The 26,610-nt window shown below is 54.8% G+C and overlaps 2 protein-coding genes and 1 long non-coding RNA gene across 5 annotated transcripts; 1 reads left to right on the top strand and 2 right to left on the bottom strand.

The window, feature by feature from the left end:
* Positions 1-112: 112 nt before the first annotated feature.
* YARS1 (tyrosyl-tRNA synthetase 1) lies at positions 113-4,869 on the bottom strand. Its single transcript, XM_031594769.2, has 13 exons — positions 4,697-4,869; positions 4,379-4,525; positions 4,124-4,299; positions 3,784-3,913; positions 3,554-3,634; positions 3,077-3,169; positions 2,750-2,885; positions 2,471-2,556; positions 2,195-2,330; positions 1,785-1,879; positions 1,434-1,627; positions 1,170-1,311; positions 113-926 (listed from the first exon to the last, which is right to left on the bottom strand). Exons 1-13 carry the CDS (start codon positions 4,751-4,753, stop codon positions 816-818), a joined length of 1,584 nt encoding a protein of 527 aa, XP_031450629.1. The 5' UTR covers positions 4,754-4,869; the 3' UTR covers positions 113-815.
* Positions 4,870-4,966: 97 nt separating this feature from the next.
* LOC116229957 (uncharacterized) lies at positions 4,967-14,140 on the top strand. 2 transcript variants are annotated; one of them, XR_016459700.1, is made up of 3 exons: positions 4,967-5,441; positions 9,276-9,341; positions 9,461-14,140. It is a non-coding gene; the product is annotated as an uncharacterized LOC116229957 (long non-coding RNA). The 2 variants fall into 2 exon arrangements; XR_004167138.2 differs by having other exon boundaries at positions 4,967-5,412.
* A 516-nt stretch (positions 14,141-14,656) lies between these two features.
* FNDC5 (fibronectin type III domain containing 5) lies at positions 14,657-26,283 on the bottom strand. 2 transcript variants are annotated; one of them, XM_031594771.2, is made up of 6 exons: positions 26,131-26,283; positions 20,035-20,150; positions 19,552-19,750; positions 18,173-18,265; positions 15,988-16,121; positions 14,657-15,599 (listed from the first exon to the last, which is right to left on the bottom strand). In XM_031594771.2, exons 1-6 carry the CDS (start codon positions 26,207-26,209, stop codon positions 15,558-15,560), a joined length of 663 nt encoding a protein of 220 aa, XP_031450631.2. In that variant the 5' UTR covers positions 26,210-26,283; the 3' UTR covers positions 14,657-15,557. The 2 variants fall into 2 exon arrangements, with proteins under 2 accessions (XP_031450631.2, XP_089980023.1); XM_090123897.1 differs by lacking the exons at positions 14,657-15,599; positions 15,988-16,121 and adding an exon at positions 16,131-17,988 and having other exon boundaries at positions 18,092-18,265.
* Positions 26,284-26,610: the final 327 nt, after the last annotated feature.

Here is a 26,610-nt window from a genome sequence, read left to right on the forward strand (position 1 = left end):
CTGTTGGTCCCACAGAGGGACAGAGCTTGGGCTCCATCTTTTGCTTCTCTTGGCTGCACTAAAACACAGGAGCAGGCATAGCCATCGAACAGATGGACACACCCAGGTGCTGTCAGCTTGACATTTTATTTAGGTTTATGACAGACAGATGGTTCCCGAGTCAGTGTTTAAAGGCCTACCACTCCACCCTGCCCCAGCCTGCCACGGGCTCAGGTCAGACCTGGTGTGGCAGTGGGGTGCCCTGGGCTCCTGGCCCACAAGCAGCAGCCCCTGCCCCAGGTGGGCTGTGCACGGAGCAGAGCAGAGCAGGGGACAGGAGCTACCTGGCTGCCAGGCAGCTGTCCCCCACCCTGGTAGCAGCAACACAGGTTTGATCAAGCAGCTTTCCCTTTCAACCCTTATGGCAGTGCCTGCACATGCTGTCCCAGAGATGCAACCAGCAAGCAGGTTTCTAGTCCATGGCACAATGGGGAGCAAGCCAGTGACCTCAGTGATGAGCTAGAGGACACGGGCACAAGAAACACAGGTCCCTTAGATGTGGTGCCACTGCCAGGCCCCAGCTCTGGCCCACAGCAGAGGTACTGATGCAGGCTGAGTAGACCCAAGGCAAAGATGTTTGGGCCAGCTCTCCAGCAGCCTCTCACTGTTACAGTGCATGGGAGACTGCAAATTCAGGTCCAGAGCTGCCAGGTCCCAAAGGGCTAAGCCCCCTGTTCAAGGTGCTGGGGAAGGAGATGGCAGAGACTGGGAAGGAGAGTCTGGATGGAGGGGCAGAGGGGCCAGGCAGGAGGCATGAGCCGTGGCTCTGGTGCTTGTTAGCTGATGCTCCCACCCTTCAGGCTTTTACACGAGATGCTCCCCAGCTTGGTCAGGAAGTTTCTCTCCTTCCATTGAGCAATGCAGTCCTCAGAGATGCGGAAATCAGCCTGGGGAGCAGAGCAGGGGAATGGGGATCAGGCCTGGGACACACACAGGCTGGGGCTGCTGTGGATGCTGCCTGAAGGTTCATTGACCATGACACGGGCAGCAAGCAGGCAAACTCAAGTCACCCACTGATGGGAACAGTGGCATCCACATGGCTGTCAGCACTGCCCTTCTCAGTGCCAGAAGCCCCATCCCTCAGCTCGACTGCTCTGTGCTGTGGTCCAGCCCCAAACACAGCCCCTCACCTGTAGCTTCTCAAACACCTTCTTCTTTGGCTTGAGCTCATCATCGGGTTCCCCGTCCTCGTAACCTTCCACGTAGACACGCTCCCCAGCGCAGCACCCGGCAGGTGGATCCAGGGGCTCCACCTGCCGTGGCTCTCCCACACTGCAGAGGAGTACACAGGAAGCAGAGTCACTCCCAGGCAGTGCCCATCTGCCCCTTGGCACCACCAGGCTCTGAGGATCCAGACTGCACCCCTGAGGGGACTGCCCTGATTCCCCTCTCACCTGGAGGCACACAGCACCATGCCCTGGGACTCCACGCCCCTCATCTTCTGGGGCTTGAGGTTACAAAGCAGCACCACGAGCCTGTCCTGTAGCTGCTCCTTAGGGACAAACTGCACCAGGCCGCTGACCACAGTGCGGGGCTCAGGCTCACCCACGTCAATCTTCTCCACATATAGGCTGTCAGCATCTGGGTGCTGGCAAGTAAAAGCAAGGTAAGGAGCAGAGAAAGGGATTGGGGTTACAAAAAAAAAAAAAAAAGGGGCAGACTCCTCCCCTTCGCCTTTCCCCATACACTGAGTGCCCTTCTCACCCTGTGGGAAGGTTACTTCCCTCCTCCCATCGTGCCTGTACCTTTTCCACACTGATCACTTTGCCAACACGGATGTCCAGCCGAGATGGGACAACAGACTCTGGCTCTGAGTTCTTGGTGCCTTTCTCCGCAGGCTCTACAGTGCAAAGGGAACAGTTGCACCATTCACCTTAAATGCTGGGAGCTGGCCAAGCCCTAGGGAGCACACAATGACCCCCACTTGCTGGACTTGAAGGCTCCTGAATTCCCTGTTTGTCTGCACACACCACAGCAGTTCCCTCCTCCACTTTGCTGGCCTTTCAAAGATGCCTTCTGCCATCTCTCACTGGGGCAGGCAAGCAGCATTGGCCTTCCCTCACCCTGCAAATGCTCTCCAAGAATGGCCCTGGAGAGACTCCCTCCTACCCAGCCCCACACAGCCAGAGCCCCATTTTTCCCAGCAGCTCCTTACTTGCTTTGGATGGGTTGGGATATGCTGCACTGGTCAACTTCTTCAGCTCTGGGCTGTTGAATTTCTCTCTGATGGGGTCAAGCAGTTTATTCAGAGCCACTTCCACAGAGTTCTTCAGGTCTCCAGGATGCACAACCTGTATCGTGACATGCAGACAGGTCCCTGTGTCTTTCCCCCAGTGTGGATTTCCAACTCCCAGTGCTGCTCTGAGCTCTCCTGAAGTGCTTGTGGGAGCCTCAGGGATAAGGAAGGCGTTTAGTCCCTTGCTGTACTCACCTGCTCAGCAAAGTCCTTCTCTAGAGCTTCATAAGCTGTGTATGTTTTGTTTCCTCCCCATTTTTCTTCTCGCAGAATCACAAACTCTGTGAGACACAGATTAAGGCTCAAATTAAGCCAGATAAACCATCCCACTCTGGCCAAGAGCTAAGGGAGCTGCAGCAGAGCTGGCAAGAGGGTGTGCAGGGTGCAGTCAGTGTTAGGGAGTGTATATTCCTGCCCCTTCCTTTTGCCCATAGGAAAAAGTGACCCCGACACCTAATAGTAGGAGCCCTTCACCTGACTTGAGAGGAAAGAGGACGTGCTTAATGAAGGAGAGGACACCATTGTTCTCCACATTCCCTGGCTCACAGAAAGCCTTCTTCAGCTTCTTCTTCACATCTTCTTTGCGGTCCAGAAGGTCAATTTTTGAGTCCTGGAAGAAGAAATTTCCATAGTCCTTTTCCTAATTTCTTGCCCAAAAGAGATAACTCATGCAGGTGTTCCTGCACCTTTTTCTTAGACCTCAGCATGAGTGAAGTGAGAAATTTCCATTTCTCAGGGTGCAGCCTCTCCATTCCCAGCCATGTGCCCCTGCAGAGCCCCAACCACCACTCAAGAACCAACCTCTTCTGATGAGCTCATTTTGCTGCCTGTCAGACCAGGAACCATTGGATTCATCAAATGGATGCGCTTGGCATAGCCCAGGGAAGGAAGGTACTGGGAAAATGCAAGGAAGAAGGTCATGGACAATGCTACTCTACATATCAACTTTAACCTATGCTCCTGTTTGCTCCTGGCTCCACATAACCTTGAGCATGGCAATGAGACCCAGAATGCTATCATGGGTTCACATGGTCCTGACAGTCACTGCCTGGAATATGTGGCAGCCCTGCCTAGCACACCAGAGCCCCGTGGACCACAAGAGCGCAGCAGGAGCTGCTAAGAGCCCTGTGACACTAACTGAAATCACAGTGATGCTTCTCCCAGTGGATTAGTGAGAGTCTGAGTCCTGCACCAAGTCTAAGAACTTGGTTTAATATCCACCTTCAGTGGATATTATCCACCTCAATCACAAGGGACTCAAACACCCCCATTCCTAACCTTCTCTGCAAAGGTGAATATCTTCCTTTGATCAACTCCACCAAACTGCGCGTCGACCTTGAGGTATTCCTCATCCAGGGCCTGAGAAAAGACACAGACAGCCTTAAGCTTGGCCCCAGGACTCCATGTTCCAGCTCACTCAGCCTTTGGAGGCCCTGCCCACGCACAGTCCTGGCTTTGCCCAGCACCTCCTCAGCATATGTACTCTGCCAGGCAGCCTCAACACCCACCTGCAGGCCTGGGTAGAGCAAGCCGCTCAGCAAAGGGTGCTCCACCTGCTTCACCACCTCTGCTCCTGCCTTCTTTGCATCGTGCTGCGTCACCACAGATGACAGACGGTACACATCCAAGGTGTACTCCCTATGGGAAGGGACAGCACAGTCAGCACCAGGCAGAGGCACAGCTGCAAAAGCTGCTTCAAATAAATATTGGTGCTGGCCACTGAGAGCAGCCTGGAGGCACCTTCACTTTATTCCCTGAATGACAGAGCCTGGGAGCAGGCTTGGGAATGACAGCAGAGCCCCAAACCAGCATCTCCTTTGCACACAGGACCAGCAGCTCAGAACTCACTTGCTGAGCTGGTAGTCCGTGCCTCGGACAAACTTCAGCTTCTCCAGGGGCACTCCAATGCTCTCCAGCATGGCTTTGATCACATTCTCATAATAGCGAGTGCGCAACTCCAGCAGCTCCCAGGGGGCCTTCATGTTGTCTAGGTAAGCGTGGAGGTCAGCAAAGAGGATTGTCACCTGGTAAAGAGAGGACAGAGTCGGCACCGCCCGTCGGAAGATGCCCAGCGCAGGGGGAACGCGTCCGGCCCGGCCCCACCTCACAGCCAGCCTTCAGGAAGTCTGCGATCTTGGACATGGGCACGAAGTAGGCGACGTGCGGCTTGCCCGTGGTGGCGGTGCCCCAGTAGATCTTCACCTCCCGCTCCTTCAGGATGCCCATCAGCTTATCCTCACCCAGCACCTCCTGGGAGAGAAACCCGCGAGCGGCGGGGCTGAGGCGGGCATCGAGCCCCGAAACGCGGCCCGGCGGCGAGGCCCGGCCCGCGGGCTGAGCGCGGCGTTCCCGTCGCCGTGCCGGGGCCCGGCCCGCCCCATCCCCTCCGCACGGGGCCCAGGCCCGGCCCGCCCCCAGTACCTGCAGGTTGCGGGTGATGAGCTGGTACTTCTCCTGCGGGCCGGGCGCGGTCTCCATGGCGGCGGGAACGGACGCGGTAGCGCTGCGCACAGCCGGGCCGCGCCGCGCCTCACACACCGCGCGCGGGTTGCGTCAGCCCCGCTCGGCGCTCGCCGGCGTCCCTCTGACGTCACTTCCGCTCTCGGAGAGCCGAGCTGCCCGTGGGCCGCGCTCCGCCAATCAGGAGGGCGCGGGGCGGGTCCGGGCTGCACGTGCCGCTAAGATGGCGGCGGGTCGGGCGGTGGCGCGGTTGGAGGTGTTCGCACCTCACGGACGTCGCCCTGCTGGACGCGGCCCTGCGGGGTTGGGACGCGGCGGGGAAGGACGCGCCTCCTGTCCGCGGAGCCGTTCTAACAAGCAGGCGTTCGGTTCCTTAAGCCCTTTCTGCTTGGAAGCCCCGCCATCGCCGCCCTGCGCTCGCCCCGTTTTGCCGCGCTGCCGCCTCGGCCGCTGCTGGTCACGGGCGGTCGCTCCGGCCGCGCCGCTCCGTCGTTCCGCCGGGCTGATGGGGGTAGCAGCAAAAGCGATGGTTTTTATTTCTGGAGTGGGTGATTTCCTTCTCACAGTAAATACAACAATAAGTAAACACCAGATAAAAAGCGAAGGAAAGACAAACGGGGCTCCCTTCGTCTGATGGGGGCAGGAAATGCCTTCCCCGAGCCCAGCTTCTCCTGCTGGTGAGATTCCCATCCGCACGGGCTCCCAGGTTTGCGTCACCATTCACTTTCCCGAAAAGGACAACAGGTTTTGTTTGTGGATGTTCTTAAGCTATTGAATTTAACAGGAAGGCTTTTATCTTCTGATCTCTCCTCATCGCACTCGTTTTGTGTGAGTGCTCTGAGTGACTCACGTGGAACAGTTCTGCCAGTGCTTGGGCTTTTCCTAGGCTGGAGAAGGCTGTTGGTTACTGAGATGGAGGTGAGGGCTGGGGAGCGGTTAGGGCCCGTGAGACTGAAATGCTGAAGGAGTGCTGGGTACTTTAAATGTTAGCTGGTGAGGGTTGTAATTAATTAATATTGGCTTCAGGTGTGAGTATGGCTGATTTATAGCAGGTTTGCAGGGGGTGGTACAGGTTGTTGTGATTGGGGCTTGCGTTGGTTCTGCTGGCTGAAGCCATAGGGTGTGTGGGAGAATGTTTGTAGGATGAGGGCTGGTTACTGGTGTAACCAATACTCAAGAGCAGAGGTAATGGGGGCCTGATGGTTACAGCAGTGAATCATTGACTTAGGAAGCAGGTAAGTGTTTATTAGTTAATTCTTCTTGTATGAGAACAGCTTGCATTCATTTGAACAGGTACTGAAGGTGGACATTAAACCAAGTTCTCAGACTTATGGAGCAGCTGTGGCTGTTCAGCCATCAGTGCCTTTCAGGTACTGAGCTAGTGAATTTAGAGACAGGCTGGTGTCAGAGATGCTGAAGTCTGCAGGATTGCTGGGTGTTCTGTGTCAGTGTGTGCCTCACCTAACTAAGAGGATGGCTTTGTCTCCCTGTGTCTCAGCTGGTAATAGTGCCTTCCCAGTTACACTGCATCAGAAGTCTATTGGGTTCCCCAGGGCAGTTTCAGGTCTAAGAGTCAGTTAATGAGCTGTCCCCAGGCCATACCTGCTTTCAAGGATCCCCTCCTTTCCCAAATGATTCTGGCAGTGATGGCTTCATTGCTGGTTTTGCATAAAGACATGATGATGCAGCCGCTCCTGTGGCTGCAGCCAGGAGTTCTGGTGATGGTGAACCAAACAGCCCCTTGTTGGACGTGTCAGTCACTGAATGAGGGCATTCTCCTTTCAATTACACTGAGGAGGAGATCCAGGAAATCTTGGCAGATGATTGCTTGGAATCTGAGTAGTGTGTAACTAGAAAAAGCACCCTGAGCCAAAATGTGTGGTGTCAGTGAAAAGGGTGTGAGCAGCAGCTGTACTGACAGTCATCAGCAAAGGTAGCACCAGTTGAGAGGAGCACGCTGACCTCTGTCGGTCCCAGGAACTGGAGTGGTGCTTGATTCTGATGCTGAGGAGCCTTTGAATCCCAGCCCAGTGGGTGATACGTGGGTCGGGCTCTGCAGGGTGACTTTTTGGAGAGAGCAGCAGTCATCAATGAGCACACAGCACGGGTGCAGACTGATGCTGGTAGCACAGGAGCTGCACTCTCATGCTGTCTTCTGGATCCAGAAACCAAGAGCTTTCCAAAGCAGTAAAGTGCTTGATGCTTTACCCCGTAAGATACCGTGAGAGGTAGGAATGCGAGGGCTGGCCCAAATGAGAGGGAAGGAGGCTGGGAGTCCCGGCAGGGCCGAACTGGAGGCGCGGCGCTGTGCGGGCAGCCTGCGGTGCGGCTCCCGGCAGATGGCAGCAGCCGAGCAGCGCCGGGTTCCGCCGGTTCTCCGTTCCCTGCGCTCACTGCAGCCGTGCTCTGAGCGCTGCCGTTCCTTCCGTGGCGTTGGGCATCACGGTAACATCTGCTCCTTGGAAGCTCTGCCAGTTTCTGGCGTGTTAATGGCGGCTGTGACTTGCTGGTTCCTGTGGTTGACGTTCTCTCCTCTACTTCCCTCTGTGTGTTATCTTTGCAGCTCTATTTCAAGAACAGTTCTTATTTTTGTAACTGTAAAACAATACAATGAAAAATTAATGTCTGAATTAACTCTGTGAGGCACTTTGCAGCCTTCTTCTGCATCCTGCTTTGCCAGACGTGCCCCCGGAATGAATGCCATCTGTTATTCTAAAGACAGAAGTGGCAAATGTGCCACAGAAGGGAGCTAAAGGAACATCCCCAGTGGGTGCACACCCAGAAGCGGGGATCTGCAGATCCTACAGGGCTTAAGTGTTGGGACAGTGATCTACTGCTAACACCTCTGCACTTTGCTGCTCTCAGAGCTGTCAGCAGCAGAGGTTAAAAGGAGGTGCCTGGAAAGAGCAGGGATGGATATCTGCTGGAGAGCAGTGACAGGAGGGCTGAGCAGCAGAACTGAGGTATTCTGGAGGGCAAAGAGTGTTCTGGTAGCTTACAGAGATGGCCACCCACTGTGTGCATTTCAGCTGTTCATGGGTGCAATAATGGTTGTTTCCTAGAGTTATAAGGAGCTGACAGTTCTGTGGTTCCTTGTGGAACCTTTTGGAGGCTGCACTTATCTGGGCAGTGTGAGCAGCTGTGTAGCCACAGGGCTGCTTTGCACTGTGTGGATACAGCATCAGTAATGCAGAGGGGATTTTGAGGGGAGCTGTTTTCTCTTCCTTTTAAATTAAAAATGCAAGACGTATGTTCTGAGTCACAGAAAATCAGGCAGAAGCTCCAAATGAACGAAGCTGGTGAGCGAAATGGAGAACTGTTTTGCTGGGGAAGAGCACTGTGTATGATGCACACAATTTGGTTTTCCTATCAGTGCAAAGCTCTTGTGTTCTGAATGGCTGCAGGCCCAGAATTCAGCCTGACACAGTGTGGGCTTCCCCAGTTGTCACAGAGAAACCTTCTGAGTTGGCTGACCTTGGCCCTGTGTGGTCCTTCTGTGCATCTGGATCTGCAGCCCTTCTGCCTGCATTGTTTGCAGGCAGATGCAGGACGATCCCAGTAAGTTGGGCTAAGCCATGTTCTGGTTGCTCTCCCTCCTGCTCTAATTTCTAGAGGGTATTAAATCGGAATGGATAAATTTATTTGTGGCTCTCCAAAGGACTCTGAATGCTGCTGAGGCTGCGTTGTAGCAGATGTAGAAATGAGATGTGATTTGAGCATCTGCTTGGAAATGGGTGGCTGAAACTGATAATTGACCACAAAAGATGCCTGCCAGCTGACCGTTTGTTAGCATTCACACTTCATTATGGCCCTTCATTCAACAGTAAATAGAATCATATCCTTCTTGATGAGATCCTCCTCAGCAATTCTGCTTGGTTCTGTATCAGTCTGCAGATTCAGTCAGGAGCACTGAGGCTGCTTTTATAACTGTGACGCCTGGCGCTGAATGTCAGCACTCTGCTGCTCGTGTCCTCAACAGCCGATGGGCTGGATGGGCCTATTTTTAGAAGGGCAGGGGAAGGACAAGCTAACAAACAGCATCCCTCTCTCTGAACACAGACTACTCCCATTTTCCACCCAAACATCTGTGCTTTGGGAGAATTGCTTTCACAGCCATTCCCATTGCAGTTGTGCATATGGGATGGAGCTGCAGCACCTGCTGCTCTGCACTTCTGCCCTTCAGAGCCACGCGTGGTGCCTGCAGGCTGTGCTGGCTCTGCCTGACCGCCGGGTCTGATGGAGATTTATAATGCTTCCCAATTTTATCAGGCTTCTTGCAATCTGGGATAGACCTGATTTGTTTCTTCCTCTTCTCTCTTTGACTCAAGAAAGTAAAACTTCATGAAGAGTCGCAGATGTCTGTGACCATCTGTCCTGTTGTAACTACAAAGGGCAAATACCTTTAGAAAACAAAATACCTTAAGTCTTAAGTGACGGGAAGGGAGCAGAGGAGGAAGCAAATGTGTGATTGACCTGAGGTGGAAGTGAGGAGGTCACCAAAGAACTTGCAGGGAGGATCCAGCCTGTGTTTCTTTTTCAGGAGTGAAACCACTGGCTGCGTTCTGCCCTCGGTGATCTGTTGTGTAAGGATAACGATGGATGTGAGGTCAGGAAATGAAAGCTTGATGAGCAGACTGTTCCAGGAGTTCTCTGCTCTGGGAGGTCTTGGGGAGCATTGATCTGACAAGCCTTATGTGAATCTTTTATTGTCCCTGTTCTTTGTAGGAAACAAAGTGATGTGATTTTTCTTCCCTGCTGCCCTCCAGCTCTGACCCACATTGCACAGAACTCAGTGGTGCAGACACGCAGCCCCTCCAAGTCTGTGCCCTTCTGGCTGTGACTCAGAACAGAAAGCAAAGGGCACCTCTGTGCGGGAAGGACAAGGATCTGCAAAGAGCAGGTGCTGTGTGACATGGAGTTTGCCTTCCGTCTCCGTAGCCTCGTTTCTTCCTAAACAACGCATCCAGAAAAGGTGGATTTTCAAGAACACTTTCCCTGCAAGTTTTTGTTCCCTTGGGCAAATGAAAGCTGATAGCACAGCTTATGAAGGAGCCCTGGGTTTGCTCTCAGAACACTCTGTTCCCTGGGAAGGAAGGTGTGTGTGTTACGTGGCCCTGTGACTCTCATCCATCACATGACTGCAGTGCAGCGTGGAGAGACCTTTGAGTTTCCCTGGGACAAGGACACAGTGTGTTCTGTACGGGGAGCACCTCGAACAGCCCCAGCAAGGGCAGCGCTCCGGGGATTTGCCTCTCACTGAGCTGTGGGTCCTGTTCTGAGTGAGCAGGGCAGCACGCCCTGCAGCGAGGCTGGAGCTATGGTGCTTTCCTACTTTGTGACACAACTTAAAGATTTGTGCGTTCTCCTGAACAGCCTCTCTCCAGGGATTCACTGTATTGCACTCAGTCTGCGTGGCTGGAGGGGAACCTTGAAGACCAGAAACAGCATTAGGAATCAGGCTGCTGTGGGATGTTTGGGCTCTCATTAATGCTGTGAGCTGCAGATGCTCTCAATGAGCTGCGTGTTCTGATGGATCAGGTTGCAGCTCGGAGTGCTGGACCCCTGAGCAGAGGGGCAGCCCCCAGCCAACCTCACCTCGAGGTGTGGGGTTGGTGCCTACGGGAGGAGGTGCTTTGTACCTCTTACAGCTGCTGTCCAGTGGCACTTCATCTGTTAGTCTGTTGAGGTGCTTTCAGTTCATTTTGAAAGAATTGTCAATTCTAAATATCTGGCGTGAAAGAAAACTTCACTCCTGGAATGGTTTTGGCTGAAGCCTCAAAGTCACCGTTGATGTTTGGTGCTCTGTGACCCCGTCCCAACAGGGCCTGCAGGGAGCAGTGTGATCCAGGCACCACGCGGCTCTTCTCGGCTGTGACACCCAGCAATGCAGGCAGGTCTCTCACCCCAGTTGTTGGCATGAACCACCTGCTGTGCTGCTCTGGGAGCTGGCTGCCCGCCGGCTGTTCATGCTGAGCAACTGCTGCAGAAATGCTCTGCTGTGCCTGGGTGAGAAGGAAGGAGCAGAGCGGCTGCACAGCAGCCCTTCCCTTGCTGTGCAGCAGTGCCTGCAGGGCTCATCCCAGCCACAGCTGCTGGTGTCACGTAGTGCTGGGGTGGGGGGCTGTGCTGCAGCCATGGAGCGATGGTGGTGGCTGTCTGAGTGACACAATGGGAGGCTGATGTGCTGGGGTGGGGGTGATGTTTGGGGGTCCTGCTGGTGGGCATCCAGGCGCTCTGCACCTGCTGGTTTGATATTCAGATATCTCTTTGAGGCTGTGAAGAAGCAATGCACAGCAGTCACTGATGTTGATGTGAGCCTTCTGTTGAAGCAGGCGTTCTGCCTCCAGTTCAGCCATGCTGGGTTAATGGCGTCGCTCAGTGCCATGTCTGGGCAGTGGGATGATGTGTCTGTGTGCTCTGCCCAAGGTCTGCATCCTTGTGCCATGGGCTGGGCCAGGAGCATTCCTCCTGATTGCTTTTTGTCCTTTGTGACTGTGGATTTCATGTGAAGGAGTGCTGCCATGGAGCAGCTCTGTGCTCTGTAGAGGATTTAGGTTTGTGAGAGGCTTTGTTGTGGAAGATTTCATTCTTTGATGCTGCAGCTGTGATTCATATAAACTGCAGATGCTGTGAGGGGAAAAGTATTGCACGTTAAGTGTTCACAGGGTGTTTGCAGGCAGGGTGCAACTGGGAACTCTGCTTATGGTTTTTGCAGGAGTGGAGCCCAGCAGTGTGAGCCTGGAGGAGGCAGGTTTGTGCAAGCTGGGTGTAAGCACTGCAATAAATGTCTGACAATTAAAAACTTAATATCATTCACTAATGAATTGTGCTCCGACAGCAGCTGGAGAACTCCTCTGCAGAAGAGGCCTGGCTGGTGTAGATACGTCACATTCAGCAGTTGGTGGCACTGAACGTGGATTTATCAGTTAAAAAGGACAGCAGTGTGCTGGGAAGTGCCCAATGGCACCGTGGGGCTGTGCTGCTATGGCCACCTGATGACTCCATGCCCAATGTGTGCAGGTTGAAAGAAAAAAGGCAGCTTTCCTGGCTGCCAGCTTTGCTGGCTCCATCTGGGATCTCAAATCCATGCTGTGCCTTTCCTGACTCTGCTGCTAATAATAAAGGCTCTTCATTTGGAATGGAGTTGCACAGAATTGGTGCTGATGCATGAGCTGGAAGAGAACCCAGCTCGCTTTCCCCGAGACGTGTGGGCTGAGTGCTAAGTGGGAACAGCACTGCTGTAATCTGTAGGGTCACCAGACAACTGAATCCGTGCAGATTTGTGGAGGAAACAGAAGATATTGTGGTGTAACAAGCAAGCTGATCACACTGCTGCTTAAAGAATGCTGGGAAGCAGACTGGGTTTGGTCAGGTTGTGCTGAGCTTTGTTCTGTGTGGTTAGGAGATTTTTCTGCAAATCTGGGGAAATTACATTTAATATAACATGGCATGATCTCCTTCTCCATCCTTCTGGAAGTGCTGACTGCCCCATGAGTTGCTGTGTTTGTATCAGCACAGTGTGTGCGGTGTGTGTGATGTAACCTTTAATGTCTTTGGCAAATAGTGGCATTAGCTGTCTGTTCCTCTCTGCTTACATCTCCTCCAGAAAGTCACTACCAGCTGAGGTCACACAAACACTGTGCCATGTGGGTGCTTCCTTCTCTGGTGCAGTGAAGGGTCAGTGAAGAAGATGCTGATGCTCCTGTTAGATGGGAGTGGAGCCGGCGTTGTTCCTGGCTGTGCTGGGAGCTCTGGGCAGTGCTGGGGCTCAGGAGATGCTCTGAGCAGTGTTTGCACCACACCACAGCTCACTGCTATCAAACGCACAGGGGAGGAATGCAGGGCTGAGCTGTGCTTGTGGGCATCGTATTGCAGTGCTTGGAAGGATGCAAATGGTGCTCAGCTTCAAGCAAGCGCTGCGTGTGCTGGCAAAGCATTCTGTTTTCAGCTGCTTGCTCTTCACTGTGCCCGTGGGCTCTGCTCGCTTGGTTCCTGGGATGAGCACCCTGCAGCAGGGCTGGTTCAATGAGAAACCCCTCCTTGCAGGGCTCCCTGGGGTCCCCCCATGCTCTCCCGCTCCCTGTTAGCATTCAGTGAAGCCTCCCTTCTCCAGCCCTGCTTCCCACCCAGCCTCAATCTGCAGTCAGGGGAACGCGTGTAGGGAAGTGTGGGTCACCTTTAGGGTGAGTGCTTCTGTCATTTCTTTCCTCCTTGATCCCTTCCCCTTTTTTGGCTGTGAAACACCCCTGTGTCACGCAGGGATTATTTTTGGGCACTGCTGATGAGAATGAGGTGACTTTTCCTGACACTGATTCAGGATCGAAGTCGCACAGCCCAGAGCCCTCATGGTGTCTGACCCCAATGACTTACGGTGGGAAACAGCAGTGAAGACTTTGATGTTTGTAAATCTCAAATAGGATTTTCAAAAGAAAATAGGATCTCCTTTTCCATAAATTGTGAAGCCTCTTTTCCTAAGGTGGTTCCTAAAATGTGGACTTCCTACATCACTTTAATTCACAGCTGTTGAAATGTTTCCTCTAAGAGAATCATTGGGAGGTAATTGTGCAGTCCCTCTCTGATGAGCTGAGCTGCTGCCAGCCTGCTTCTGTCTCTTCTCATTAATGGCATTATTACTTTACCTTTAAAGCCTGCAGTTATGAAACATAACCATAACCCTTTTGCCTCCTGCCTCAGCGTGCAGCCAATTCTGAATTCTGGGTGAGCAGCTATGCTTTAATTTTTAATTCCCCATTTCCACCAAACGAGGATTGAGAGCATCTGTGTTAGGAAAGATGTGGCTTAAACCTGTAAGTGGGAAACAGCAGCAGAGAAAGGGATTCGGGCCGAATTACCAGGGACAACTGCCTTTGTAAACAACACATGATCTCCCTCCCCCAAAGCCGCCAAATTAGCAGGCTGATTTCCTCACTTGCAGCCCTTTGTGGGCTGCCTGCTTGGCTGTCTGCTCCAGGATTACGGGGGAGCATCTCCCTTATCGTTTTGCACATGCTGCACCATCTGTCCTAAATCTCCCTTTATAGGGTTATGGATTCCAAACGGCGTTTCTTTCTTGGGAGATAACAGGCACGTCTGAAGGATGTCACCAGGTACGGCTGCAGTGCTATTTATGCCTCCAGCCCTTATATTTATTTCTGCCTTCATTCCACAGCCACAGAACTCAGAGCCATTCTGGTGTCCTACACCCAGAAAACCCTCAGTTACTGGGATGTGTGAAGTCCCTGTGTTCTACCCCGTGTGAGTTCTGCTTGAAGTGGACAAATACAGGGATTACGACTACAAACAAGACACACCCTTAATCTTTTATTGTACATTATAAAATGTTTATTGCTCTGTCTGTATCAGAGGTGTTGACCTCTCCCTCTCGGTGATGGAGGAGTACGTTCTGGCAAGGGATCCGTGGAAGAGACCACGGGTTGGCCTGGAGCCGGCTCAGGGAAGCCCTTCTCGTCCACAAAGCCGGGCGGATTCCTGCTGCCGTCCCAACCCCTTGCGGTCGGTGCTGCGGAGCGGCGCTGGCTGCCGGCCGGGTTCCGTGCGGGGACTTTAACTCGGGTGCGGTGTAAAGAGATGAACGCCCTCCTCAGGCCAACCCGTCTGATGGAGCACACAGGATCTCGCCTCATCCCCCTGTGGTTGTGGAGTGGTTTTGTGGAGCAGGTAAATACGGATACCCCATGGCACACTACGAGAGTTCATCTGTTCCATGCGATGCACGCCCAGGCGTCCCAGCAGGGAGGAGACCCGGCCCCTTCCGTGCCCCCCGTGCGTGGAGCGCTGCCGGCACAGCGCCGGCATCACGGAGCACAGCCGGCCTTCCTCTGCGCCCCCCGACGAGAAGCCGTTAAGAACTGAGCCCTCAGAAAAAGGTCCCTTAGGCAAAAGCCTTCTGCGACAAACGGCCATTGCCACCGAGACCTTGCATAGCAACCGGTATCATCAGTTTTTTTTCTTTCTTTTTTCTTTTTTTCTTTCTTTTTCTTTTTCTTTTTTTTTTTTTTTTTTGCTGACTGGCTACATCTTGATGGAGTGTTCTCACACTGCAGCTGCTGAGAATGCCACAAAGAAGATGGTTGGATTTACCCTGGAAGCTGAGCAGGAACTTCTGGTGCCCCCTCATCTTGGTCTGTGCCCCAAATGTCTGAGAGGAAGAACAGCACTGTGTGATGGGAGGCAGCAGCGCTGGAACCCGGCTGGGGAGCAGCCAAGGGAGCCCCGCAGCGGGACTGCAGCCCGGGGTGCATCTCTTTCCTTTGTTTCTTACAAACCCCGCCTGTGAGACATTGCACGACGCGTGCCAGTGGAACAAAGCAAGCTGAGAGCACAAAGCAGCGCACGCCTGCAGTGAGCTGCCGTCCGTCCTTCCTGCTGGCTCGGGGGCAGCGCTGGTGAGCAATGCTGGAGCTCACAGCGATACAGCCGAGATGGGGTGACAGTGAGACAGCGCTACAACAGAACATTGCACGTTTCCAAAGATGAGAAAATCGTTCCAGGAGACGGAGTGTGAGGGTGGAGAGCGTGAGAGGCCGCTGCCGTGCAGCGATCCATGAGTCCTGCGCAGGACTGCAGGCAGCAGCTCTCACTGGTGCTTTTCCATCTTGGTTGGTTGGGTTTGGGTTGTTTTGTTTTTGCAGGGTTTTTCCTTCCGGTCAGATGTTTGCAGAGCACAGATAAGGAAGGAGCTGTATGCCATCAAGTGACAGTTGCTGGGTCCCCTTCCCAATCGCTCCATGCTATTTCACCTCCCGGTCGTTGAGGCTCAGAGGCAGAATGTGAGCGTGAGAAGTGGCGTCAGCAGCGGCTGTTACGCCTCAATGATGTTCACTGAGGGTTTGTTTTTTGGGAACTGGGAGAGAGGAGAAAAGGAAGAGAAGGTGTATAGAAATAGCTGGGGAGGAAAAAAATACCCACGTTGGGTCTGTGCAGTGTGTGTGAGTTCTTACTGTGTAAAAGCACTCACTCCCATCCCCTGCTGGTTGTGAAGAAGGGCCGGTGTTGGCTTGACTTGTGATGGTCTGCTTGTAAGCATGTGTGTGTTAGTGAGCTATCTCTAGTAGTAAGGAAATGTAGTGCAGTGGGTGCTGCTGCCTGCACAGGTGGGGGATGCTCAGGCTGCTAATGGTGCTGCAGTGTTGGCATGCGTGGAAGCGAAGGGGCTTTGCCTTCCTGCATCCCGCTGGGGGGCTGCTGGGAGCTGCTGGGAGCTCCTGCCTGCTGCAGCCCCCGGCACTCACCTTGCTGCGGAGCAGCCCCCCGCCCTGGTGCTCAGGGGTGCTGTTCTCTGAGGCGCTCTTGGCTTTCTCCTTGCTGTTGTTGGGCTCGTTGTCTTTGATGATGTCGTACTGCCTGCAGAACAGGGCGATCACCCCTGGTGGGGAGAAAGCATTAGTGAGCACACAGAGGAGCTCAGTCTGCAGAGCTCTGTGCTTGCCAGCCATCTCTGCCTTCTGGTGGAGATCACAGCATCATCCATGCTTGCTCCTTTCTAACAGAGCTCCTCAGCCCTCCGGCTGCTTCCTACACAAGTTCCTTGCTGAGGTAGTTAGACAGAAGGAGAGGAGCTTAAGGCTAAGTGGGACGAGTGCCTTAAACCCTGTTTGCGTGGCGATAGCACTGCCTGTGTGGTTAGGTGGGATCTTTGCTTTGCAAGCACAGGAGCTCCTGGAATTTGTGGTTGGTGGAAATGTGCCTTATGGCCCTTTCCTCTGGGAGGATCTGGAGCTGGCAGATGCAGAGCAGGCACCCAACCTGCCTGTGAGCAGTGTCAGCCTGGGCCTCCAGCACAGCAGGACAACATCTGCAGGTATGTAACAACGACGGCAGCAGAAGCTGCCAGTGGAAATTTCCTCCCACATGCAAATTAGCACAGGAAGAGGAAAGCAGGGGCAGCTGTGATGAGATGGGAAAGGCTGCAAAATCCCTGATCTCCCCCTCGCTTTGCTTCAAAAGTGTAATTCCTGTCTGAGGGGGATGGTGGTGTTAGTGGGTCCTTCACCGAGATGCTGTTCTGAGCGTCAGGCTGTGCTACAATGGAGATGAATCGGTTCTTCTGTCACTCTGTGTAATTATTCATGATCGTTTTTACTGGCAGGGCACTTAAATTGGGATGTGCAGAGATAAAAGTTGACTTAAATGCCAAAAAGACTATTGGCTGGAGGTTTTTTGTAACCTCAATTTAGGTCTAATTCAGTGATCATCTCCAGCAATAATTGCCTTTCAGTCCCTGCAAATGTGAACAGCAATGCATGATCAACTCGGGACTTTTCCAGTTGTCTTTTATGGGTCATAGATTTGCCCCAGTGCTCATTTTCCAGCCTGGCAGTTTGTTGGGTTGCCTGAGCCGTTCCCCCCCTCCCAGCCCCCCTGGGCTCTCTGTGAGGCGCGGAGCTGGCTCTGCCTCATGAATGTTTGACACCGGCAGGGAGCAGCAGCTGAGTGGCAGCCCGGGGAGGCTGTGGCTCGAAATAGAAAACAAACATGCAAACTGTTTTTTTCCCATCAACTCATGCATGTGATTTCCAAACTGAACGAGCCGAAGGGCTGATGCACAAAGCCAATGGGACTCGGGCCTTTTTCCTCTCCCTTTCTGCTGCCTTAAAGCAATGGAGTGAGGTCTGTCCTGAGCACAGCGTGCTATGAGATCTATTGAAATGTGATCCCAAACTCTCCTTGGAGAACTGTTCTCTATGGAAATGCCGTATCTCTGTACTTGCTACAAAAAGCCATAGTGAGAGATCGTGGTATTGAAGGAGTGCCTCTGTTTGGTGCTCTGCTGGAAGCTCTGCTCCAAAGCGCCCTTTGGGCACTGCTTTCAGTGATACTGCTCACCCTCCTTCCCCACCATCCAGCCTTGCACAGACTTTTCCTTCCTTTTGGTTTATGAGCTCCTGCTAATGTTCTCCCATTTCCTGTTAAATGCTGTTCTGTATGTTTAGTGCAGAATTTTGAGAGGGTCTGGGTTTGCCAGTGTTTGGATGTTGGGAGCCATTTGTTCTTTACACGCTTCCTTTGTTTTAATTGCTTCTGCAGTCAGTTTTAGTGTAAATATAATAGTTGGCATTGAGAGGGGGACTCCTGATGTCTGATGTGTCTGAACTTTGGCAGAACTCGTCAGGGAATTTCTGTTTTGCACGAGAGTTGAAGTCATTATTATGCAGATAATTGCTGTGACCTGCGCTGTCTGAAGGGCTCGAGGCGTCCTGGTGGAGGGCTGATGGCATTAGCATCAGTGCTTCCTGGAAAAATGGAGCTTACAGGATTAGCCATGCTGAATTAGACAATTGGTTCATCAAGTCTATCATCTACGTGGTGCCGTGCCAGCTCAGAGCACTGATTCACCTGATTTCAGCTCCTGGTGTGCAGGGGGAGCACACGCACAGGGCAGGGTGTGACGTGCTTGGACAGAGAGATGGAACTGACCTGCCCACATAAACAACACCACCACAATGATGAGTATTTCCCCTGCACGCAGCTGTTGGTTTTTCTTCGCCATCTCCTTCATTGTCACCTCATCTGCACAGAGGGAAAAAGAGATGATGAAACACCAAACTTTGGCTCAGCCGTGGCCACTGGCTCAGCATCGCGCTCAGCTCACGCCGTGAGCGCAGCCACTGCCCCGTGCTCATCCCTGCTGGCAGAAGATGGAGGGAGGGAGGAGAAGTGAATGGGGATGGGCTGACCCGCACTGCCTGGCTCTGTGGCAGCTCACTCTGCTCTCTGTTGGAGCCGTCTGTGCCTGTCACAAAGCCTTGCATGCTTCAGCAGTTCTCTCCCAGCTCAACACAAGGAGCCAGGCACGGTATTTCTCAGCAGATCTGTGGGGTTCAGGGATGCACTGAGACTTTTTGCAGGGCGTAATGCACCTCCTCGCCTTCAAAGCACTAAGAGGATTACAGCTTAGGCCTCCAGGGAGGGAAGCAGTGCTCCTCTTAGTGCTTTCAGATGAACGGTAATTCTGTGTTTACAGACACCAAACCATTTTGGCAGGAAGAGCCAAGAACTCGCAGCATCCCAGGAACCATGGCCAAAAGCCCTGCAGCAGGCTGAGCCCTGGGTCGGCAGTAACCCCTGTAGTCCCAATCCCTGTGCTCCCCAGCCCTGCCTGCAGCAGAGATTCTTCCTGTGAGCAAACTTTCCCCATCTGACTTGGCTTAAGGCAAATGAGGGAAGGAGCTGCTGGGCAGGAAGCGCCTGATCTCATCCATGGAGGTACTCAAAACCCAACTGGATATGGTCCTGGACCTCCAGCTCTGGTTCACCCTCTTTGAGCAGAGGTTGGACCAAATGATCTCAGATGGTCCCGTCCAACCTCAGCAATTGAGTGGTTTGGCATCAATTTTTGAAATGTAAGAAAAGTGGCATTGCCTACTTGTAAGAATGCAGGACACTCTGTTCCCAGGCTGGAAACCTCCTTGCTTTGCCCATTAAATCTGAAATAGAGGAGTGGACAGCCAGCCTTTGGCAGTAGTGGCTGCTGACCTCTTAGTGCTATTCTGCTGAAGCAAAGGAACCTCATCTTCATCTTAGATGTATGCGGTTGCTTTCAGTGCTGAGGTGTAACTGCATCAGTGCTCACACAAGATGTTTATGCTGGGCTCAGCTCTGACAGCAGTGCAACCTCCGCATCTCATTGCCTGCTGGGAATGCTCAGAGCATCCCTTGTGTCTGTGTGGGGCTGTCAGAGGGCCCTCAACCCTGTGTGCAATTAACCCAGCTATCCTCATTGCACGGGGTCCTTCCTTCCTCCCTGCAGAGCCCTGCGCTGTCTGGGGGCCACATAGGAACTCACCCACACTTGCCTTTATTTTTAGAAGCCAGTTTCTCAGCTTCCCTGGGGGTCTTGAAGAGGACTGGCTCACTGGCAGGGCTCTGGCCTTGGATGCTGATGGCCTGGACATGCACAATGTACTCAGTGTCCTCCTCTAGGTCCCAGAGGGCACAGGAGCGGGTGGTGGTGTTCACCTCCTGGATGAAGCGCAGCATCCGCACGTCCTTCTTCTGGAAGCCGAGAGAGGAGAGCACAGAGTGGCGGAGGGACCTCCTGTGTGCACTGCTGGTGTCTGAAACCACTGCTTCCTGCCCTGTCCACCATGGGCACGGAGACCTCTGCAGCGAGCGGCCACCGAGCGCTGCTGCAAGGAGGGTGGGAAACGAGTTCCCCACACAGACCATGGGACAGGGCGAGAAGGAATGGGCTCACACTGAGATGAGAGAGTTTGGAAACCAAGGGGACCTGGGGGAAAATGAATGTGACCGAAACTGGGGAACCGTAGGCATCCTACCTGCTGGGAAATGGCAAATCCGATGACAACCTCGTCCTCCAGAACGTCCCAAGTCACTACGGCTGAGTTGGCTTTCAGGTGTTTGACTGTGACGTTGACCGGAGCCGATGGGCTGTCTGCAAGGAGGGACACAGAGCTGCGGCTGAGGGCAGGAGATGGAGAGAGGGCAAGGAGTGGGGAGGGACTGGGGGGAGCAGAAGGAAATGTGTGGTCTGGCTGTGGTCTGAGGCATGAGAAACTGAGCTGCAAATGGCCTTCCTGCCAGCAGCTCTGAGTGTGGGACCTGGAAATGGCAGATCCCTGTTTTAATTACCAGCAAGGCTCTGGAGCTCTCTGCTGAGGTGGCATTGGGCACATGGAATATCTGCACACACACACACACCCCAAAACAATCTGAGGATGTCTGAGCGTTGATGAGCTCACACATCTCCTCTCTCTCAGCCACGTGCCGTGTTTTCTCTGCTGCGTCCCATTACAGTCTGACAGCGACAGCTGGGAGGAAATGCAGACTCTGGGAGGCATGAAAGCAGAATGAGAGCTCTGGAGGTTGGAAATTCAGTGGTAGTAAATAGGAGCGTTCTTTTTGCTTTTCCTCATGAGTTTGTCAGAATTTTTTTATACACGGTTTTGTATTTTGCACGCAGCTGATGGACTCTCTCAGATGGTCGGAGGACTTTCCCCACCTTCCCACCAGCCACTCTCTGCTCCCAGAACAGCACACACTGCAGCAGCCCCTGATGGACTGCTGTGATGTGGAAGGGCTGGGCCATGAACCAAAGGTGGTAAATGCCACCCAGATTGCTCACAGCCCAGGAGGTCAGTATGGTGAGAATGGGCCGTATTTCCTTGCATCAAAGAGTAATGCTTCTGTTTTTAACCATTGCACAGTGCTGCCCTTCTGAGGTCGAGGTCAACCCCATCAGAAGGAGACGTGTGCGCATCTCCAGTGGCACTTGTTGGGTTTATGGTCAGCCCTGGATGCCTGAATGTGGCTGAAAATGCTCCAGCCGGAGCCTCAGTGCCAACTGACAGCTGACCGCGCTCCTGGTGCGCGTTGCCTTGGGAAGAGGGAGAATAAGGGAGCGTGGGACACCTCAGAGGTCAGCGCCGCTCTCTTAGCAGAGCAGTGGTGATGTATTGCTGCCTTCTCTCCACAAACAGCACCTGGTGCACCCAGTTTGCAATGAGACCCCAAGGATCACCCCGACGCTGCTCCCCTCCCAGGGCAGCTCCTCACCATCCCCATCCCCACGTGCTGACCAGAGGACCATCTAATTTTAGCAGGGGGCGGTCAGCAGGCGGAATGCACACGGGAAGGGCTGTGAGTCATGGCTGATGAATGTGCTGGAACGCATGGAGGGTGCGGTGGGGCTGGAAGGTGACAGACAAAGCAGTGGGGCTGCAGCCTCGCCCCGCTCCCAGCGCAGCTGTGCTGCTAAATCCCAGCAGGGTCGCCTTGCCGGGGTATTTTTAGGAGGAGTCACCCAGTGTGGGGGTTGAGGAGGGCTTCGGAAAGAGAAGAATTAACCTTGTGGGGAGCAGGGAGCAGAAGAAGCTTCACGTGGGGAAAAGGGAACGCGGTGCAGCGCTGCGTCCCCGCTGAGATGTGTGACCTTGGGGGGGGCACAGCACAAAAAATGCCAAAGTTTCTGTCCTGCTGACAGAGCGTGGGGGAGGTGGGAGTGTGCAGGAAGGTGAAAGAGGAGCCCTGGGGAGGTGGGAAGCAGTTGGCAGAGCCGCGGCCGATGCCTGGAGCCTGCGGAGCAGAACGGGGCGCGGGCAGCAGCTACAGCTGGGAGATAACAGCAATATCCAGATCTCTCCTTCGCTACTACAGAGCAGCAGCAGCTACACATAAATCAGAGGTGTCAAATCAGTACAGCTATATGAGAAGAGAATGCAGCGCGGTGTTTGACAGAAGTACAAAGCCAGGAAGATGAGTTCCCTGCTCCCAGAGCTGAATGAAGAATTGGCGACCAAAAGTCCAATCCGTGAGGATGCTCTTCTCCCGCTGCCAGGAGCTGTGTGATGAGATCACGACTTCCCCAGATCTGATCACTGCTCTGAGCTGCTCTGCCAGCCGTGGCTCCAGCTGTGCCCACGGAGCTGAGCGCGGTGGTTTCAGTTTCCCTGCTGGATGCAGAGGGTCGGTGCCTCCCGCAGGGCCGTGGGCTGCCAGATCCAAAGGGTTTGTTCCTTTTTGCCTTGCTGTGACTCCTGGGAGCTGTTGCTGTGTGGGGGCAGTGGGGTGGGCAGCCCTAAGGGTGATTCCTTTCCTGTCAGCACGGAGCACACCGTGCATCAAACCTCCCTCCTGTGTGTTTACTGAGTGCCCCTTCCCTGCCTGCTCCATACAGAACTCATGGTGCAAGATTTCTGGGTTAGCAGTGCAGCATCATGACTTGGGGCCTGCAGCGCCTTCTGGAGCAAATCATGTGTTGCAAGAAGTCAGAGCGTGGCCCGTTTGGGGCTGGAGCTGCATGCTTGGCTGAGGAGATGCTCTCAGTTTCATGTCACACATCCCCCTGTTGTGATGGGGCCGTGACTGACTGATGTGAAAACGAGGTGTTTTAGTGAGGAATGGCTGCTTCACAACTGATCTGCTTTGCCTGTGCCTTGTTTCCCTTCCACAAGGAACCTCTGCGAGGCCCTTCAGCAGGTGTGGGTTGGGACCACCTCTGTGCCATGAGGAGGTGTGAGAGGCAGAGATTACCCTTAATCCTTTCTTAGTGCTGGGAATTCCTTCTGGCCTTTCATTAAACGCTCTGCTGATTGTTAATGGACTTTTATTTGGGAGAGAGGGGAAAAAAAATCCAACACAACTACTTCAGAGCTTTGGGTTGATTCCTCCCTGGCTTTTTGCTGTTGGTGCAACACAAGGCACAGCAAACCAGCCACCTGTGCAGGGAACGCCTGCCCTCATGCTGGCTGCTGCAGAGCTGTGGTGGGACACGTCTGTCCCCATCCCACTGCTGCCACATCTGCTGCTTGTGAGCTTGGAAGTGCCTGGAGTCAAAAGCTTCCTCGTGGGCAGGGCCAAGGCGATGGACACAATGTATGTTCATTCACTGAGCCCCCCTTCCCCATGCAGCTCCTTTGCTGTTGTGCACAGAGGGATCGCATCAGCCATTGGAGCATCGCCCCGGCAGCTCTGTGCTCCTGCACTGTGACCTCTCTGCAGACAGAGGGATGGGGGGTGCAACCTACAAGGGGAAGGAGCATCGCTATGGTCTGGAGTGATGCTCTGCAAAGCACCACTGCCCGCCCATCGAGTGTGAGCACAAAGCCCTGCTTTTACTGCATTCAGAGCCGCTCTCTGCTCTCCCAGCATGGCTCCCTTCACTGGATGTAATTGCTTGTCAGCTTTATGGGGTATGTAGGCAGGCTGGTGCGCCGTTCAGCTTCCCTGAGTGCTTTAATGAGGAGAGCCTGGGGGGCAGTGGGAGGGAGTGGGGCACAGCACAGCCCTGTGCCCGGTGAGCGGGGCTGTGTGGGAGCACTGCAGCCTCGGGGAACACAAAGAGCAGCCCCTGCTGCCTCCATCTGGGACAAAGGGAATTATTTCCTGCTGCTCGCCCACTCCTCATGCAGACAGCACGTTAGCAGGCAGCCCCAGCTGTGCACCTGGTGGTGATGCTCGCCGTGCTCAGCCTTGGGGATTGCTCTGGGTGGGAGGAATGGGGCGCATCAGCTCGTGGTCATCGCTACCCTGGTGAATGTTGGTGCTGCCCAACCTCTGTCTGTATCCCAACTCAATGCTGGGTCGTTGTGGTGTTTTATCTGGGCACCAGACGTCCCGGCAGCGTTTGGTGCTGTGGTGTGGCAGCTCAGTGCAGCTGTGTGACATCAGAGCAGTGCTGGCAGTGGGGTGGCCAAACACCCCGAGTTTTGTACCCAGAGCTCTGGCTGCTCCCATGCCCAAAACCTGGGTTTTTACTGCATGCATAAAGATCTGCGTGTTTCGCTGCTGCACGCATTTATGCTTTTAATTGAATTATGCTTGAGTCAGATCTTAATTTGGCCTCTGGGTGCTCTATAAGACAGGAGGGGTTTATTAAACAATCAGTGCCAAATGAGGCCACGCACAGCACCAGCACACGGGCACAGCCCCATGAAGGTCTGAGTCCTGCCATGGTGCTGTGCACGGTGTGTGTGCAAGCAAAGTGCTCTGCAGGAGCCCTCTCTGTCCTCCCTCTGCACATTCCCAGCAGGAGACAGCACTCAGAACAAGGCAGCACAGCATCATCCCTGCTGGGAATCTGACACTGGGGTCAGAAACCTCCACATCGAAATTAAATCTCTCCTACACTGAAAGCAGAAATCAATACAGTGCTTACGCCACTCGTCAGCTGGCCAGGAATCTCTGTGGCCCTTGGAAGCTGGGAAGGGGCTGCAAAGAAGTGCTGGAACTGCTGCTGTGCAGAACTGCTGTGTCGGTCCTGCACGTGGCCTGGCCACACCTGGGGCTCTGGGCTGGAGCTGCACTGGGGCTGAAGCCTTTCCTAGTCTGGTTGGTCGTAGCTTTCCCTCCACTCCACAGAAATCACTCTGACCAAAGCTGCTCTGTAGAGATGCTGTTTGCCCTGCAAAGCTGTTGGGATGAGGACTATTTTGAGTCCTCTCCCCACTGCTGTGCAGCATTCCCCTGCTGTTCCTGCTGTGCAGCCCCACACCTCCTTCTTCCACAGCCCTGCTGCCTCAGCCTTGAGTTCTGCCTTTTGCCAGCCCCGCAGTGCCAGAAGGGGACTTCACACCATTTCCCTGGGTCACTGCGGGGATGGCAGCTTTCAGCCTTAACGGTACATTCTTTGACAGCTGCCTGTGGGACCTCTGGGTGCAAGGGAAGGAGAGCTGAGCCCTGCTGAGGCTGGGTGCCCCTCCATGAGTCTCCCTGATGCCTCTTGGCTCACTCACCTCAATGGCCTCATGGCCACATGCTCAGCTGGTGCTGCGGCCACGGAGCCGATGGGGACACTGCCACCACCTCTGTGTGACCTTGGGATGACCACATCATGCCCACGTCCCTTTTGTCCCTACCTGTACCCCCAGCTCATGGCCCCTACAGAGCTGGGAGGAGCAGCCCCAAGGTCACACAGCTTCACACACCCGGAACCTTTGGGGTCACATCCCCACTGCACAGTGCAGTCACCAGCAGGGCTGCACTGCCCAAAACCTCACAGGGACCCAATGGCCACGGCCACTGCTGGGGAGACACAGGCAGAGGCGGCGATGGGCAGAGGCACAGCTCTGTGTTTACTCTCCATCACTGGCTGAGGTGATTCAAGGATAAGGAAGAGCAGGGGAAGTGTCCCAGTTTGCAGGAAATCAGGAAGGCCAATTGCAGATGCACTCCTTTCTCCATCATTCTCTCCTTTTAGGAATGTTTTGTTCATCTCCCCATGTCCAACCCTTCAGCATGCTGACATCTGGCCAAGGCATGTCAAACCCAACAGCATCCTGAGGGGATCCCGCAGCCCCAGTGTGGGTGGGCTGTGGGTGGCTGTAACCCCACAGCTAACAGAGCCACAGAGCACAGGAATTGCCACTCCCTGGAGCCGTGCGTGGCTGACAGTCACCCACAGCCTCCGGGAATGTGAACTATCCGGGCGTTCTGCAAATCAAAGCAGCTGCTCCATCAGACCCCGCAGCCTCCGTGCCGAGCAGACAGAGCTGGCAGGGCCGGGGCCGGGGTGCTGAGGGCTCACGGGCAGCTCCCAGCAGCGCTGCTGAGACGTGGCACTTGCTGGGCACTGAGGCGAAGGCACAGCTTGGCTGGAGCAGGACCCGAGTGTTTCCTGCTTGTGTCAAAAACAGGACAAACCCCCGGGGACCTCCATCCTCCCCAGAGGTCCCCTTGGAGGACCCAGTCGCCTGGGAGCTCACAAGGCCGGGACGGTCCGCGCCCCACAAGATCGCTCAGAGGGGCTCTCTGGTGCCGACACGCGTGGGCACCGCGCCGCCGCTCCGCCCGCTGCTCCGCTCCGTGAGCCGCAGCCGCAGGGCCGCTCCGCACCCGGTAACCGACGGCGTCCCGGTGCCCGACTCCCCCCACGACCGCGCTTCCCCCGCCGCTCCCCGGGTCCCGGCGGCCGTTACCTGCCTCCACCGGCCGCAGACCGGCGTAGCTGAAGCAAAGCAGGAGCGCGGCGCCGGTGCAGCCCAGGAAGGGCTCCATCCCCCGCGGCCGCCGCGCCGCGCCGGGCCGAGCCGCTCCGGGCCGGCGTCCCGCGGGCGCGGCGGCGCCCTTCAGCACCGCGGAGAGCTCCGGGGCCCGGTGCCGGCGGGGCCGCCCGGTTCGGCCGGGGGCGGCTGCGGGGCTCGGCGGCCCTCGGCAGCGCGGCTCGGTTCGGCTCGGCTCGGCCGGGAGGCGGCCCCGCCGAGCCCCGGCTCCGCCCGCTGCAGCGCTGGGCAGCCCCACTCCGGTCCCTCCCCCGGCCCGGGGGCGGCTCGGCCCCCGCCCCGCCCGGCCCCGCCGTCTGCCTCAGTTTCCCCCCGGCGGGACCGGGAGCCCTCGGCCCGAACCGCCCCGGGACCGCTCCCCATAGCTGGAAGGAGCAGACGGGGCCCGTCCCCGTG

The sequence above is a fragment of the Phasianus colchicus genome, chromosome 24, assembly GCF_987193195.1.
Source record: "Phasianus colchicus chromosome 24, bPhaCol1.hap1.1, whole genome shotgun sequence".
NCBI lineage: Eukaryota > Metazoa > Chordata > Aves > Galliformes > Phasianidae > Phasianus > Phasianus colchicus.

Coding starts and splice junctions, on each gene's coding strand:
- YARS1 (XM_031594769.2), bottom strand. CDS start 4,753: ATGGAGACCGCGCCCGGCCCGCAGGAGAAGTACCAGCTCATCACCCGC. Junction 1,312..1,433: donor ATGGTGCTGTGTGCCTCCAG/GTGAGAGGGGAA, acceptor ACTCCTCTGCAG/TGTGGGAGAGCCACGGCAGG. Junction 927..1,169: donor AGGTGTTTGAGAAGCTACAG/GTGAGGGGCTGT, acceptor TCTGCTCCCCAG/GCTGATTTCCGCATCTCTGA.
- FNDC5 (XM_031594771.2), bottom strand. CDS start 26,209: ATGGAGCCCTTCCTGGGCTGCACCGGCGCCGCGCTCCTGCTTTGCTTC. Junction 20,151..26,130: donor TCTGCGGCCGGTGGAGGCAG/GTAACGGCCGCC, acceptor CCCTCCTTGCAG/ACAGCCCATCGGCTCCGGTC. Junction 18,266..19,551: donor ACTGGCTTCTAAAAATAAAG/GCAAGTGTGGGT, acceptor CCCTCTGTGCAG/ATGAGGTGACAATGAAGGAG.